This window comes from Mobula birostris, chromosome 6 (genome assembly GCF_030028105.1).
Source record: "Mobula birostris isolate sMobBir1 chromosome 6, sMobBir1.hap1, whole genome shotgun sequence".
In the NCBI taxonomy this organism is placed as follows: domain Eukaryota; kingdom Metazoa; phylum Chordata; class Chondrichthyes; order Myliobatiformes; family Myliobatidae; genus Mobula; species Mobula birostris.
The window spans coordinates 65,312,476-65,330,647 of NC_092375.1; the positions used below are offsets into that span (position 1 = coordinate 65,312,476).

The 18,172-nt window shown below is 40.8% G+C and overlaps 1 protein-coding gene across 17 annotated transcripts in view; it reads right to left on the reverse strand.

The window, feature by feature from the left end:
- The window catches only part of dmd (dystrophin), a 1,961,093-nt gene that overhangs the window by 73,490 nt on the left and 1,869,431 nt on the right, over positions 1–18,172 (reverse strand). For all 17 annotated transcript variants that reach the window (XM_072260552.1, XM_072260560.1, XM_072260554.1 and 14 more), the window contains 3 exons: positions 10,439–10,640; positions 6,798–6,883; positions 2,260–2,417 (listed from right to left, as the gene is read on the reverse strand). In XM_072260552.1, the coding sequence (XP_072116653.1) occupies positions 2,260–2,417; positions 6,798–6,883; positions 10,439–10,640 (446 nt within the window). The remainder of the gene's footprint in view (positions 1–2,259; positions 2,418–6,797; positions 6,884–10,438; positions 10,641–18,172) is intronic.

Below are 18,172 nucleotides of genomic sequence, written 5' to 3' on the forward strand. Positions count from 1 at the left end.
AGGAAGAAAAAGGTAAACTTTCAAGACCAAATGCAGCAGGAAAAGGTACACTGCAGCACACTAACTTAATTAAATTTTCTTAGTGAAAGGTGTACACTCTTGACATTTAAAAAAAATTATGGTATTCATGTTAGGTTATCCTGCTGTAAGAAAGCAACACACATAAAATGCTGGTGAAATGCAGCAGGCGAGGCAGCATCTATAGAAAGACCTGACGAAGGGTCTTGGCCTGAAACGTCAGCTGTACTTCTTCCTATAGATGCTGCCTGGCCTGCTGCGTTCCACCAGCATTTTGTGTGTGTTGCTTGAATTTCCAGCATCTGCAGATTTCCTCATGTCTGCTGTAAGAAAGATGCCTTCAATCTGGAAAGTGCAGAGGAGATTTTCAAGGACAATACCAAGACTCAAGGGATTGGGATACAAGGTTGAGCAGAATGGAACTTCCCTGAATTTAGGAGACTGAGGACTCCTAAGTCCTCATGTCCTTATGGAGGTGTATAAAACCATAAGAGGCATAGACAGGGAGAAAAAACTCAGTCCTATTCCCAGACCTGGGGTGTCAAGAACAAGGGCAAAGGTTTAACATGTCAGGGGAAACTTTTTCCACACGGAGATGGTACGTATATGGAATGAGCTGCCAGAGGAAATGGTTACGGCAGGTAGAGTAACAACATTTGAAAGACATTTGAACAGGTACCTGAACAGGAAGGTTCAGAGGAATATGGAGCAAATGCTGGCAAATGACACCAACTTAGATAGACTTGTTGGGTCAAAAGGGCCTGTTTCCATGTTTAGTGACCCACTCCAAAATGAATGGCAAATGCACCAACAGGACATTAACTGGTTAATTTTCTCACTGCACATTTGTTAAAGTACCTCGGGAGTTACAGCTTTAAATTCAGAACGAAGAACAAGATCATTTGATCACACAAGAATCTTTATTTTGTCCAGATATTGGTCTTTATTACCACTTCTTTTGTGTATCGTAACAATCTGGTATTTTACAACTTTCACTAAAACCATTTCACCGTCTTTTGTGCCTCTGAGGATTTGAATAAAATGCTTCTAACAAAAGAACAGGAAAGGAATAAAGGGAACCCTTAGGAACTGCTGAAACTTCAAAAAATATGCAGACGAGAGAGGCATAGAAACTTGAGTGCATCTTAACTGAAGACATCAATTATCATTCAATACGCAAGCACCAAAAGATCAAAATGACATATGCCCTCTACATGTCTCACCATTTAATAACAAACATTAAAAGTTGAAGCATACACAAATGTAATATGCAAAAATGAGCACAGAAATCCTGACATTGAAATCAATAGGTCTTTACTCACTTACTAATCAAAACAATCTATTGCTCTGAAATTCTTCGTAGCTCTTTGTGCAAGACAAATTTGCTGCCAGCAGCACAGTTCTAAGGTGGCTTTCCTGAATTAGAAAAATTTCTAACCTATCATTTGACAAACCTAATTCATGTTTGTATTTATCAATCATTTGAACTCACTTAAATTTACTCCTCTTCACTTTTTCTAATCTTTATTCCTTCCATTTCTTATGCTTCAGGTCTGAATCATGATCCACATCTCAAACCCTCCATTAGTTCTCCGTGCAAACGTTAGCTGCTCTGTAGGGCATATTTTAATGTGAAAGCTTTATTAAGTTCTCACAGAAGCCAGAGGCACATGTATTATTAAGCCTCTGGGTTTAGTTGGCTGCATGGTTCGGAGGTTCAAGACAGACACAATGACTAAGAGAAACCAGCATGAGCCAGGTGTTTCACCTACCTCTGAGACAGATAAGGTTGAAATATAATAATTATAACATTATATCATGATAATTACAAAACTTCTAAGTCCTCAGAAAATCTTTTTAAATGCCTATCTTCTACTTTTGCACCAAGAAGGGCACTATGTAGAGCTTGCAAATCCATCAATAACCTCGTTCCCGCCCCCACCCCTACCAAAGAAAACCGGTCAATTGCCCCATTGCCCATGTACTGACTCAGAGTCTTTATTGGCTGTTGATCACCTGTTGAAAAGCTACATTGAAACTGAGGTGCAAGATTTTAATAGAACTTTGTGCCGGCAAAGTTTGGGAACAGACTCAAATGGAGCACAGATGCTAGCACAGACAAGTCAGGACAAACTCTCTGTGCTGTACTTCTGCGGTAATTCCATGTAATTTATGCATTACATCTCAATTTATCAGTTCACTGAGGGAAAAAGAATCCTGGCAAAAACATCATAAACTTACAAACTGGAAGCAGCTGCGAACACTGGGTTCAATGTTGCTACCTCCAAAGGATGCCACTTCTCCCAGCTGGCGTGGAATCTGAATTGCATCGTGCAGTAGAAGCCCAAGCCTGCGCTGATCACAGAATCCAGTGGGACTCGCCACTTGCTTGAACAGATCTGTAAAGGAGTGACGTTTATATTAGAAGATGAATTATTTCACTAAAAGGAAAGCTCCAAGACACCATCCTGCAGGAATGGAGTTTCAACAAGACAAAATGTTATTCATTCCTCTCTACGGGCACTGAACTTACATTATAGCTCAGCATCTCTTGGATGCCTGGATACAGGATTGAATCCAACTTCAATCCTGGGATGGATTTCTGGTTAAGCTAATTTTAGAAATTCCAGTCAATTGAAACAATTGGAGAACTACCAATTGATTCTATTTCATTGCTCCCAACCGTATGAAATAATATACATTCATGGCCTTTGACAATTCCAATAATACCTGATTTCAGAGACAAATCTGATAGTCAAATTCTTAAGCAAAAAGGTGCCACAAACAGCTGATTTACAGCTATTAATGTTGCTGCACAACATGTATTTATTGGCCAGAACACCAGAGATATTCCCTGCTCCTCCTCAAATGTGCCAGGGTTCTTTTACCTCTGCAAGACAGGGACTTTGCTTATCATCAGGAGGTTGGTATTGTCAAAAATGCTACAATCACTCAGCGCTGATCCTTAATGACAAATAAGTTCTCTGGTACAGAGGCACAGAGGCTGATGATGAGATATGCTGATATTAAAATGTAGGAAGAATTAAGTTATGCTCAGAATCTCTTCACAGTATAGGCTTATTATTTTGCTAACATTACTTTGTTGAACAGTCTATCTGGTATTGCTTATCATGCACCTGAGGGAACTCCCAGGGTTCAGTGATGGCACTTTATTATTATATGGACATGAATATACTGTACATGGAATGATTAGCAAGTTTGTTGACGATACCAAATTAGGGACATTGTTGACAGTGAAGCGGGTCACAATGAATGACAAACAGACCTTGATTGGTGAGGGAGATAGGATGAGGAACAGCAAATAGTTTTCTGCTCAGATACATGTGAAGTGAGGCATTTCAGACATCGAAATGAAGTTGGAACTGATACAGTGAATGACAAGGCACTGATGAGTGTTGTGGAAACGAGGAACAAGTTCATAGTTCGCCGAAAGTTGACAAGGCTGATGAAGGCATTTAGCATGCTGGCTTTTAGCAGTCAAGGCATCAAATTTAGGAGTAGGGATAATGTGCTGCAGTACCAGTGAGGCTGCACTTGTGTTACAAGCACAAGAAATTCTACAGATGCTGGAAATTCAGAGCAACACAAACACGCAGGGGTTCCCAACCGTTTTTATGCCATGGACCCCTGCTGCTGATCAATGGGTTACTGGACTCCAAGTTGGGAACCCCTGCGGAGCTCAGCATCATGTTGCTGCCTGACCTGCAGTGTTCCTCCCAGCACCTGGACCATTGTGTACAGTTCTAGTCACCCTGCTATAAGAAAGACAGTGTCACACTGAAGAGGATGCAGAGGAAATTTACACCAATGCATTATCGGCTAGAGGGCTTGATTTAGAGTGACAAGTTAGCTACACTGGATCTTTATTTCCTGGAGCATAGGAGAATGAGGGGTCACTTCACAGAAGTTCATAAAATCTAAGTGGTATGGAATAGTTGGATGCTCGTAGTCATCTCCCCAGGGTTTAGGGGTCCAAAACAAGAAGCACAGCTGCAAGATAGGAGATACTTAAGAGCCATGATAGGTAATTTTGTTACACAGAACAGAATGAGTACCTGGGATGAACTGCCAGAAGAAGTGGTCGAGGTGGGTGCAACTGCAATTTTTAAGAGGCATTTAGATAGGTACCTGGAGAGGTACAGGCCAACGGTGGGCATCTGGGATTAGCAAGGAGGATGCTGTAGTCGGTGTACAGCTGTTGGGTTGAAAGGCCTGTCTCCATGCTGTAGTTCTCTACAACATACTAAATCTCCACAAAATCCTACAGAATTAGAGCTTCTTCATGATTGCATGAATGTGCCGGGCCCAAGATAGATCCTCTGAGATGCCGACCCTCAGCAACCTGAAGTTGCTCACCCTTTCCACCACGGACCCCTCAATCAGGTTTCAATACAAGCTCTGCTTTTCTTTGCTGTAGCTCCATGACTGCAGACATTGCCCACAGTTGGACAATCACAACGGATAAAGTGAAATGAAATGAAATAAACCTACAACAAACTCATTCGTTCTATAATCAAACTCTATGTTTAATGGATTACTCTGAAAGACTGGTTTATACCCTGACAGGTTTTGTATTCTGCTCAAATCTTTTCCTGAACAATACAAAGCATGGTAAAAATCCCAACGTGCTCAGATATTGCTTACAGATATATATATAAAAAAAAAATTGGGACCTGAAGAAGTGTGATGCATAATGCAATGTATTACTTCCGAACCACTACTTTATCTTCCTCAAGCTAGATTTGGGAGGAGTTGAGGCTTAAGTCAGAACAGTGGCAAAATGTGTCTGCTGAAATTGGTGAAACCTATCAATTCTGTAGGTCAGTGCCAGAAAACTCAAGAGTCACATCTGTCTGAAAGAACACTCCATCAAATGGCAGCAGCTAGATAAACAAATCCAGCTGTGCAGCTGTACAGAAAATCTTTGTTCATATTTTCCCCAGAAATGTGGGTCGTTACACAGGCATATCCTGTGCATGAACAAATATTCCCAAATGATGCTCCCAGTCATGTTGTCAGGATATCAGTAGATCCCTCAAAGTTGCACAGGGAACTGTCATCTGTTCCACACACAATTGCTAGCACTTCTCATGAAAATGCAGCTGTTGTGACGTTTGATTTGAAAAGGAGAACCACTTTCACAGAAACAGCGTTTGGAGAGGGGGAGAAGGTAGAAAATCAGTACTTCACTTCAAACCAGATTTAAGGCACACTAGGGTGCTATGTGCAAACCTAGTCAATTGTCAGAGCATAAAACAAGGTTTTCCTGCCAAAATTTGCTTCCTGATCAACATTCTTTTTAAGAATTCAGAACTACTCATGCTCTCTTTTCCATAGAAATTCTTGCATTTTATTAAAAAAAAACATAATCAATGTCAGCAAGACCAAGGAGCTGATTATTGACTTCAGGAGGAAGAAATCAAAGGTCCAGAAGACAGTCCTCCATCAGGGGCTCAAAGGTGGAGAGGGTCAGCAGCTTGAAATTCCTCAGTGTGATTGTTTTTGAGGACCTATCCTGAGCCCAGCATGCAAGTGCAATTACGAAGAAAGCACTGCAGCGCCTCTACTTCCTTAGGAGTTCGCAAAGGTTTGGCATGATACCTAATTCTTTGACAAGCTTCTATAGATGGATCATGGAGACTATACTGACAGGCTGCATCACAGCCTGGTACCAAAACACCAATGCCCTGAAACGGAAGTCCTACAAAAAGTAGCAGATACTTTTTTGTCCATCGAAGGGAAGGTAAAGCCCTCCCCACCTTTGAGCACATCTACATGAAACACTGTTGCAGGAAAACAGCCTTCATCATCAGGGACCTCCACCATCCAGGACGTGCTCTCTTCTCACTGCTGCCATCAGGAAGATGCTACAGGAGCCTCAAGACTCACACCAGTAGGTTCAGGAACAATTGTTACCCCTCAACCATCAGGCTCTTGAACCACAGGGGATAACTTCACTCAACTTCATAGAAATGTTCCCTCAACCTATGGACTCAGTTTCCGGGACTCTTCATCTCATGTTCTCAATATTTATTATTACTTTCTTTTTGTATTTGCACACTTTGTTGTCTTTTGCATACTTGTTGAGCGGCCAAGTTGGTACAGCATTTCTCTGATTCGATTATGTATTGAGTGTGCCTGCAAGAAAATGAATCTCAGGGTTGTATATGGTGACACACATGTTCTCTGATAATAAATTTACTTTGAATATTGTGTTCTGTGCTAATAGCAAGGAAACATGAAGAACGGCCAGTGCTGTTCATACATTGAAGACACATGAACTGCTTGCGGTGATTTTAATCCCAAGTCATTACATAGTGCGTTAGGCAGAACAAACAGGATTTGTGTATTCTTCTTGAAGATGTAACCAGGAATCTTCAAGTGTACTATTTTCAATCTGTGGCTTATTGTGGAAGTTGTGCTTGAGAGTTAATGAGGCATGCCAACTCCAAATGTATTAACTGCTCTGCTTTCTTGTAAGTTAGTTACTAAAATAAACAAGAACTTATTATTCCCATATTTGCCTCGTGTAAAAATACCAGAAAAATTCTATTAAAAAGTGAAGAAATCTACATTATGAAAGCAAAGATCTTAGGAAACTGTCTGCATTAAAAGCAGATCATGAAAACAAAGATGAATTGAGAGCTACACTTTCCTCTACTAGAACTGACTCGATCAGCAAAGCTCATTATTACTTCAGTGGATTTATTAAAGGGGAAACAAACACAGGCCTTTGACGAATTTCAAGACAAACTTACAACGATATTTATCCTCCAGGTGTGCTTTGCACAAAGACATGATTCCGCTTTTAAAGGACAGGACACGAATCTTCCCTGTTCGACCACTAGAGAGAGAAAAATTAAACTTAGCAGTGGTACGTTCTCAATGGATTCAACCAGGAGTTAAAAATAAAACTATTTTCTGCATATTACAAAAATTACTGCCTTATGGCACAACTCAGTTTGAAATACTGGAACCATGCGACCAGAGGCAAATATCAAATATTATAACCAGAAGGAAGACAAGTAATTCAGTAAGTATTGTGAAAGCAACTATGCTGACTGCCACTTGCCCCACGTCCTTTGCAGTTCAAGCAAATCTGGGTGATACACATTTTGCCGTGGATTTATTTAAAAAGTACACTTTGATTGTTCAATGATTCTGCAGCTGAAGGTTGTCATTGTCAAATGTTCAGGGTAATCTGTGTAGACTGGTAGATAATGATGCATTTCTGGAGCACAAGCAATAAGCACTGCCAACTATTTTCTGCTCTCTGTATTAAATGAAATGGCAGGCCCAGGGTTACGGCACATTAGTCAGAAACGAATGACAGGCTGGTTGTTTCAGCTTTGTAAACTGCAACCCATGCAAGATTTAAAAAGATCCATTATCTGCATGAAAAAGTGCTTGAAAATCTTTTGCTACTGTAACAATAAACAGCTGGAGAAATCAGTTTTCTCCATTACAATGGCAGCCACACAGGTAACCCAATTGTTTATTTTTTAAATCTGATTTAGATCCTTATACTGAAGGTATAATTGAGTAAGAACATCAAGTTTTGCATCTTCTTTTCATGTTAATAGTGTTCTTTTTAGTTAATACAGAGTGATGATGGGGGAGGGGAGGTAAAGAGGATGAAGGAGATGCTGTTAACTTCATCGAACAGCTGAGTTACTAAAGGAATCAAAGAGATTATTGAATTGCCCCTCTTAACATTATTATTTTGAAGAGTAAAACCAAGCAGATCTAAAAACCAAACACAAGGAAATCTGCAGAGGCTGGATCTAAAAACCAGCTGTGCATCTGACCCTGCAAGTGTCTCAGTATATGGGCTTGGTAAAATTACTGCCTATGGGCAACCTACCAATGTCATTCAATACAAGGTCAAAATCAAAATTATAATCTGTGGGTTTAATTTTACATTCTGTCAAGTATATATTTAAATATCAGCTGAGATCTCTACAACTATCTTCTGAAAATATATGAAGTGTTTATGTGGCACACTGCTGAACTCTAGCATGGTCCAAGTTCAATTTCTCGACAGTTCTGCATTCAGAAGAGATGACATTAACATGGCATGATTGCTGAATGCAAAGGAAAAAAAATATCTGGCAATAGGCACGGGATAGTTATCCAATAGGCATAGTTATCCAGCATAGATATTGTTTTTTTTTGGCTCATCGCTCCCATGCTGACCAAAAGCCCATCCACATGTTTTGTGAATGCATCAAGTCAAATCAGAACTGGACCACATGAAAGGGCTCCCACGGTGGAGTAGGCTTTACCACTGCTGTTGAAGTTAACAACAATGCACCCTCTGCCAAGTGAATTAGCAATACATGTGACTATTAAAGCTAATCTCTCTTTAAAAATCAGTGCCCAGAACTATTGGTGAACTAAAAAGTAGAAATTAGCTTAAACTACTGTATGAAAGATGTTTCAGTTGAACTTGATTTTTTATTCAACAACTGGTTTGAAATGAATTTACAATGGACCCCAGAAATACATGACGTCAAATTCTTCAGGCCACATATTTTCCAGGGAGGTCAGCTCCCAAGCAAGGTGCCTCAGTAAGTTTACTGTGCTCAACTACAGGAGGGTGCAATAAAGGAGTATGAAATGAAAACCATCTGCACATTGGAGATAAACCTGAATTTATAACTGTGTGGGCATTGCCAGTATCTCAGCCAAGCATATAATGTACTGACAACATTTATAGGTTTCTCACTCCCTTAGAATGCAGTGTCTCCATTACGCACACTTTCAGGGCAAGCAATCAATTCCTGCAATGGATAGTCACACAACTTTGTAATTTATACAGAAATTGAAAACCAGAGTCCCACTGTCCCCTCCTTTAGTATTCCAATTCCTGCTTAAAGGAGCAAGGCTGCTGCCAAACATTACTTTTATTGCTGGGCCTTTCAGCTGATAAGTGGAACACATTGCTGATGCAAAAGGTTAAAACCCTAACTTTCCTTAGGCGTTGAACCCTTGGTTCCTTCAGGTCTTAAAAACAAACCACAAAAGTGCTTTTTGGCATCATGAACCAACGAGCAACTGAAAATTAAATTACGGTCACTGATAAACGTCATCCACTCAGCAGCATTTAGATTTTAATATAATCAATTATGTGACGATCTGTGGGTCTCTGAACACCCCTTGTCATTAGTGATATGATTCTAAGAGACTTCAGTTACCCTGTGCTCATACCTATAACCTTGCCTTTAACACAGTGAATTTACATCTTTCAGTGTCTCAACAATCTGATGCAACTGAACAAGGTTTATGTTTAGAAAGAAAATCAAGCAATCAGGCCTACCCTAAACTACTGGATGGAACTGCCCAAAATAAACCTCCTGAATGCCAAGTCTTTTTGTGGGGTTACTCTTTTCAGACTACATTTTTTCATGGTTTTATACTTTCATTCTTGTTTTCCTCCTGCCTGACTTGCCAACTTAAAGCAAGAGCAACTGACCAGTCATTGTCATCTTGGGTTGCCAGGAATTTCTATACAGATGTGAAGAGAGAAAAGGCCTCCGGGTTAGGCCCACTCTACCCAAATTCTGCATCCCACCAGCCTCTGCTACAATTTAATAGCACTCTAGATTTTGGTCTCCAAGTGTAACCTACTTTATTCCACTGAAAATTTGCATAATAAACTTGAGCAGTACCAATCCCCAGCATGCATTCTGCTGCAAGGCACAACTCCTTTCATGACAACTGCTTTTTTCATGCAAATATTGTTTGTGAGGGACACAGTAGAAATTCATCCTCATTCCTTTGCACTAAGGATGTACATGTTGAAATTATTTCCTGCATTTTGCTTCTACCGGTCAATGGATTATAACCTCAATAAGGCTAAAACAGTGCTTATATTATGTATGAAACAGATGAATTCAACCCTATTACATGTGAATGCCAAATACATCACTGCAACCACAATGCAAATAAAACATTTGCCAATCTATCCCAAAGTCAACATCCTTTGGCTTAATTCTTTTGACAGCCGCTTCCAGGTAGTCTAAGCAATTTTAAAAAGGAAAACTCTGAACATTTGTAAATTAAGTTGTTCAAGAACATTATATGGGATTAATTTACTCCTGAGCTTAATGATACCAATGCATCCTTAAAAGCTTAACATTGATTATATATATTCCAACTTCGGTATTTTTTAAAAATAAAGTCAGATTCATGGCTCGTCATGAGGACGGAAGACACAATTTAGTGAAGGAACCAAATCACATAAAGCCTAAAAACATGCAGCTATCACTGCAGTGAGCATTTAGCACACATGACAGGATAGATAACTTCCCTCCCCCAACGAAACTTTGAACCCTCGCAACACTTTCCTTTTGCATTACTGATGTTTGAGCCACTCACTGTTCAAGGCAATACTTACGTGTCATAGACGTTGAGGAGCCAGTTAAGACACATGTCTACACAAAGAGGCACATTAACAAGGTTACTGTGTTCCTGCTCCAACCGATCATAGATTGAAGTCAAGCAGTTAATTATCTCCAGAATATCCATTAGTTGGTCATTTTGCTTCAGACTGTGCTGGTCAAATGCATCGCAAGCACTTGGCAAGGTAAGAAGATCCACTGCAGAGAAATGGACAAAAAAATAAATTAGACTGGAATTTGTTTTTGTTTAGAAATGTTGTTTTTGATAGCATTCCCAAACTACCAGCTCAGTAGGTGGCATCACATTTATGCAAATTCAACTAAATGCCTTGTAACACAATATGAGCCAGTATCAAATACTGAGAATAATTATATTCAACCCTGCCAACTAACAATAACGAGGGAACAGAAGGATCTGAATACAAGTTTTTTTTGAATAAACTGCAATACAGATCCAGACTAACATTCGGTAGCAAGATGCATAGGTGATGAATAATCACAATGAATCCTCCTTTATTTCCAGACTATGCAAATCGGTTAAAATATCACAAAATATCTCCTTTTTATTGGCTGACCTTGGGCATCCATTCAGTTTCCTAAGTTCTGAAGTGGCTAATGATGTTACGTAGACACCATAGACTCTTCCACAGATGGGACAGGTGTGGTGCAGTTTGTGAGAAAGTCTGCTCCTTATGCAGGGGACACAGGACTCCTGTGTGCTCCAGATGCAAGGGCTTGGGGTTCTCAACACCACTTCAAGCACTACTTATAGATTCAGAACAAGGGTTGGCCAGAGGTCCCTCACAGATAGAGAAGATGGTGCGATTCTTCATGGAGCTTTGAGAACATCCTCGAATCATCTTCTCTATCTTTTCTACTCCAGGGAACAAGTGTGTTTCAGAAGTCTGATTATGGGTGCATGAATGCCTCGGCCCTACGGATGTTGGCCTAGTAGAGGGCACCAACCTGTGCTCATCCTTCTGGTGAATTTGATGTAATTTATTAAGAGTATTGCTGGTATTTTTGCAGTACCTTGATACACCTGCTACAAATAACTCAGTGGTGAATTCTATCATCAATGTCTACCTTGATCAAAAAAATGGCATCTGAGATACAGTGGACTACATGAATGCCAGATAACTGCAAGGCTGAAAAGCTGGCACAGAGGGCAGTGATAAAAGTTCTTGGATCATTGGGATCTCTTCCGAAGTGGAGGCAATCTACACAGGATTGTCAGGTTGTACTTGAAATGGATGGGGGCCCATATCCTAGCACGGAAATTCACTTTTGCTACCAGGGAGGGTTTAATCTAGATTGCCAACAGAGTGGGACTCAAGAGAAAAGTCAGTGAGAAGATTGAGGTATGTGCAGCAACCAAGGTACGTTAACCTACCAAACGGGATGAGCATGTTTACAGTACCAGGGCAGCTAGGACCATTGCTTTATAGTCATTTCAAGGAGCATGACAGCTAAGGCAGACAACCTTAGGGTGTGGGATATTTTGGCCCAAACAGAAATGTGGCTGAGAAAAAGAGCAGGACTGGCAAATGAATGTTGCAAGACACTGATGCTTTAGGCGTGACAGAGGAATAGATAGGAGTGGAGTTGGGTGTTACTTTTTTTGATAAGCAAGGACATAACAGCAGTGTTTAGAGGGGATATTCTTGAGGGATCATCTTACGATACCGCATGGGGAGAAATTAGAAATAAGTGGATGGCCATCTCGATAGGCTATATTATAAACTCCCAATAGACAGCAAGAACTCGAGCATGTGTCAAGAAATCGCACGTATCTGCGAGAATGGTACAGTAGTGGAGTGCTTATGTGAGATTTCAATTCTCCTGATATTGACCGACTACATAGAGTGCAAAGGGCCTGGATGGGGTGGAACCTGTGCAGTGCATCCAAGACAGGTTCACGCAGAGGAACTTATTCAGGAAGGAGCAATGCAGGACCTCTTAAGGAACAAGGCAAGCCAAGCAACTACAGTGGTAGTTAGGGAGCACAATGGGTCCAGGGAACACAATTCTATTAGTTTTAAAATATCTACGGATAAAGATAGAACAGAGTCACAAGTTAGTCATGAACTGGAGCAGGGTCGCCTTTGAGAACATTAGGTTGAAACTAGCCAGAGTCAACTGGGTGACTACTTAAGGGGAAAGGAACCATTGGTAAGTAGAAGGCTTTTAAAAAGCTCATAACAGAAGTCCAAAGGCAGCACATTCTAGTTGAGGTGGAGGGTCGACATTCGTTCGGTGAACACTGGCTGATGAGAGGTAAGAGGCTCTGGTCAGGAAAAAGGAAGCGTACATTGCTTTTAAGCAGCTGTATACAATGAATCCCTCAATGAATACAAGTCACTTAAAAAGTATAAAAAAAGCTTATGAGGGAAATCCGGGGGGGGGGGGGGAGGAACAGAACAAGGCTATGAGACGGATTTGACAAACAGGATTAAAAATAATCTTGAGAGGTCTACTGTTATATTAGAAGTAAAAAGGATGGGTAGAGAGAGAATAAGTCCTCTTAAAGACCATCAGGACCACCTATATGTGGAGAAGGTCATGAAGGAAATCATGGCGCCAAATGCCAGCAAAAAGCTTTGACTTGGAATATATGCATATCACGAGGAAAGAGATATCTACAGCCTTGAAGTACAGTCAAATTAGCAAAACCCCAGACTTTAATCAGGAGCTAGTGTTGAAATTGTGAGGCTGTTGTAGAGAAATATGATTTGTCATTAGCCACTGATGAAGTTCCAGAAGACTGAAGAGTGGCTCATGACATTAATCAAGGGTAACAGGAAAAGCTGTAGGGAACAACACGTCGGTCAGTCTGGCTTCAGTTGTTGGGAAGTTATTGGAGGGAATTCTAAAGGACAAGATTCATCATCACTTGGATCATCAAGGCCTCATCATGAACTGTCAGCACAAGTCATGTCTGTCAAATCTTTTTGAGTTTTTCCAGCGGTAACTAAGGGGATAGATGAAGATAGAGCAGTGGATGTTGGATGTTGGCTGTACGGACTGTAGCAAGGCCTTTGACAAAGTCCCTGATGATAGCCTGATCTGTAAAATTAGGCTAAAATTAGGTCACGTGGGATTCAGAGGGAGCTGGTAAGAGGAATTCTGAATTAGCTTGATGATGGGATGCAAAGGGTGATGGTTGAAGACTAAATCTTCAACAGGAGGCTTGGGACTACTGGGGTGCCCCTGGAGTCTATTATGAATTATGTAATTTATTTGGATGGGAATTAAATGAAATGATTAGCAAGTTTGCTGATGATACTAAATTAGAGAACGTGTTGATAGTAAAGCAGGTTACAATGATGTGCAAAGATATCTTCATCAGTTACGGAGATAATCCGAGGAATAATAAATACTGTAGTGAAATGATGCATTATGGACATTCAAACCAGGGTAAGCCCAACACAGTGAATGGCAGGCCACTGATATGTGCTGTGAAACAGAGGGAATACAAGTGCACAGTTGACTGAAAATGGTTGCACATGTAAACAAGATAGGGAAGAATACATTTAGCTTGGTAGCCTTTACAAATCGGGGCAAAGTTGGGGAGCAGGGCATTATGTTGCAGTTACCCAAGCCTCTGCTGAGGCCATATTTGGCATTGTGTCTACGTTGTCCTATGCTTTCTTGAATGAATTGATATTTTGGAGTTCATCTCCAAGTCTGCATAAACCATCTGGAATGAACAGTAAGTTTTCTTTGCTTCCTTAATGATGTCATCATCATGGTTTTTTTTGTCCCTTTGTCACCCCACTTCTTTAATGCCGATAACAGTTACAACATGCGTCAATTACCTGATCTGCCTTAACCAAATCTACATACAGTTTTTCCTCTTGTACTTCAGACTTCCTGAGGTCTGCTTCGACAACTATAAACCCTCCATTCTGCCACTTCCAACAAAGGGTTGCTGACTGGAATGTTAAATGGTTTCACATCCCAGATATAGCTTGACTGGCTGAGCTTTTCCAGCATTTCTCCTTTCCTTTCAGACTCCAATCTTCAATTTTGTTTTTGAGCTATTGCATCTGATTAAAGAAATAGTGGAAGCAAATCCAATTGTAATAAATACAGGCGTCCCCCACTTTTCGAACTTTCGCTTTTAGAAATCTCACTGTTACGAGAGACCTACATTAGTACCCTATTTTCACTTTCAGGTGTTTTCACTGTTACAAAAAAAAATTCAGCACGCGATAAAAGGCAGCGCGCCCTGAGCAGCCGCTCTCCCCCGGATTCTCACCTGCATTGCTTAAACACGTGCCTGTGAGCAGCCGTTTGGCAAGATGAGTTCTATGGTATCGGAAAAGCCTGAAAGAGCTCGTAAGGGTGTTACACCTATGGTAAAACTAGACATAATTAAGCGTTTCGATCGTGGTGAATGAAGCAAGGACAACGTGAGCTTGGCTTGTGGAAGTTGACGAAGATGATATTGAAGAGGTTTTGGCATCCCGTGACCAAGAACTGCCAGATGAAGAGCTGATGCAATTGGAAGAAAAAAGGATAACAATCGAAACCGAATGAGTAATGATAAAGTACGACCTTAATTTTGAAAGGGTGTGTCAGTTTGGGGATATTTGCAGGATGGTTTAGGGGATATTTGCAGGATGGTTTGAGTCCTTATTAAAGAACTGTGTGATAGAAAAATACGCGAGGCTCAGCAGTCAAGCAAGCCTTCCATATCAGCCACAGCAGACCACGAACCTCGACCTTCGACATCGAGGCGGGCAGTCATAGGAGAAGTTGAGCTGCCTGCTCTAATGGAAACAGGCAACGAGATGACGCCCCAGTGTCCCACCACCCCAACCCCCAGGTCACAGACAGATACCGGTTCGCGGAGAATGCAAAGGTAGCTGGGAGGCACACAGCACATCTTTAAGAAAAAAGCCGAAACAAACATGCTAATTAATTAGGTGCCGCCAACACGTAATTGTCGGCCCAGATCAGAGACGACGCAATCGGAAATCGGTACTGATCTGGGCCGACAATTACGGGCGGCACCTAATTAATTAGCATGCTTGTTTCGGTTTTTTTCTTAAAGATGTGCTGTGTACCACCTGGCTACCGCTGTTCTTCGCGGCAATGTATAGCTCAGTGGCCCGGAGGGTGGGGGAGCCACTGCACCACCCAAACTCCAATGACTCAGTCGAACACACCATCAGTGTGCTCAGCGCTGAACCAATTCCGGTAAGTGATACTACACTGTACATATATTATTTCTACTTTATATAGGCTGTGTATTTTTACGTGTTATTTGGTATGATTTGGCAGCTTCATAGTTTAAAGGTTACTGGAGAGTGCTTGCGCCATGCTTTTGCCAACAATACTTGTGTGAGATTTTCTGCCGACGGCGCTTGCGCGAGATTTTCGCTACAGAGATCTGTGCCGGCAATGATTGTGGAAAAGTATTTCTACTTTATATAGGTTGTGTATTTATCATATCATTCCTGCTTTTACTATATGTTACTGTTATTTTAGGTTTTATGTGTTATTTGGTAGGTTATTTTTGGGTCTGAGAACACTCACAAAACTTTCCCATATAAATAAATGGTAATTGCTTCTTCGCTTTACGATATTTCAGCTTACGAACCGTTTCATAGGAACGCTCTACCTTCGAATGGTGGGGGAAACCTGGAAGTGAAAGGGTGAAAATGTGCCCATGGTGCAAAAGTGGGGCAAAAATGAATGAATAACTCTTTCAAGTTCCCAGTCTGATATTAGATGGAATGGCTCAATTTAGTGCTTCACCATTCTACAATCTAAGGACCTGCCCAGTAAATGCAGGATCTAGACCATCCTTGAGAAGAAAAGACCTATCTAAGTTGTCATCTGCAATAAACCCTGCCACAAAGGCAGAGGCTTATCAAATATTTCTTTGTGACGCACCATGGCACACAGATTAGTGACAGATCTATCAGAATATTTTGTAAAGTAAAATCAAAACCTTGCAATGGTTGCATACAGAAAAATAGCAAAGAAACAACACATTCACTTCAGGCCCATAAGAACAAAAAACGATGTTCCCATTTATTTGTACAGAGTATCAGTGACCATGAGGAATGGCACAGAAAAGTTTGGGCCTATGGCAGATGAACCATGATTGCACTAATCAGTGGTAGAGGCTAGAGAGACCAGAATAGCCTAATCCTGCTTCAATTTTCGTGTTTCTTGAGTGCTACAAGACTTCCTGTGCAAGTGCTTATTGCACATTGTAACTAAATAGCTCATGTTTCTCCAATACAAACAAATCAAAAACAAGGCTTTGAAAAGGAGTCATCCTGATGGGTACATTGTTGACAAATTACTGGTTATTCTATGTTTCTTTAATAGATACAAATTAGCAGCAATCTGCTTCGAGGAGTGAAGCTCTTATTCATAGTTAATTAGTGTGTCACCGATACAAACCTTTTCTAAAAAAAGTCAACTACATTAAATTGCAGCCAAAACAGATCTAACTATATTTAACCATATGAAACTGCTCGCCTTGGTGGACGTTGGTATTCAGCAAGCCTTTTGTTACAGTAGTTCCCTTCAGGGAATGAGGGGCATGGTTCTCCGATCATCAATTCATTATGGAACTGGAAATGTAAAAATAGCACAAGACTATGGACAAGAGATTGTGGAAACCCCCTGGAGAATAATTATCAATGATAATTAATTGATTTCTTCAACTGGATTAATTAGAGAGAAAGCTTCAGTCTAAATGGGCCAACTTTGGTAAAGACAAATATTTGAAAATACATCCAGTCCAAACTGACATGTGACATCTTTGTAGGCAAATTGACTTTTTAAAAAAAAAGTTATTTTGAGGCTACTTGCTAAGAGCTTGAAGCTCCAACAGTTACAAAGAACATGCATGCTTTCTCTGAGGATTTGAGTAATAGCAATCTGCTGGCTTCAAAACTGTTGTTTCATAAACCTCGGGGCATTGTAAATAAAGTGACTGTGCTGCAATTCTTATTACCCAACCCTCAACTGAACCTGTTCATCATTAATGAAGTGAGGCAGGTTCCTAACAATGCCCCTTCATAAAGAAATAGTCTCAATATTCATTTGCTCTGTACTGAAATGTTGCTTACAAATGTGTCAACCATTGCAAAGGCTATTGACAGTTGATAGCATGCCATGACACGCAAAGGATATTTCTGTATCAGCAACCTGGAAGTAAGGGGATTGGTAAAAAGTCCCATCCAAGGCCCAGACTGCACTGCATAGGAAGGAGTTCCTGTCCAAAAATCAAAATTCTGCAGACCTCTCACCAGATCTTCAGGTGGGAAATGCTGCAAGACTGTTGGATGCGATCTTATGTAGTCTGACATTAGACTGCACCAACGTGCTTTGAGCTGCTTTCAGCACGAGGATGACGACTTCTGCACTAGAAAAGTCTTTCTACATACCTCTGTCTTTCAGTACTAAATCCCTTCTCTCCATCAATAGGTTTGAACTAGCTGTCCTCTTAAAGACATAGATTGCCACAGATGGTGAGGGAGAGTTACGTGAACTCTCATGCGGTACTCCAGAATCTCATTGTCCAATTGGTGGTTGTGAAACCACACGAATCAAGGTAGAAGTAATGATCCTCTCTCATTAGGAAGCTGTGGAACATTTGTTCAATGTTTGCATCACTCAGTTTACAACAGACTCAGTTCTAAAGTGCACGAGGAGGAGGACCTTCAGCAGACTCTTATTGCGGTGTGGAGCCCACGAAAGCA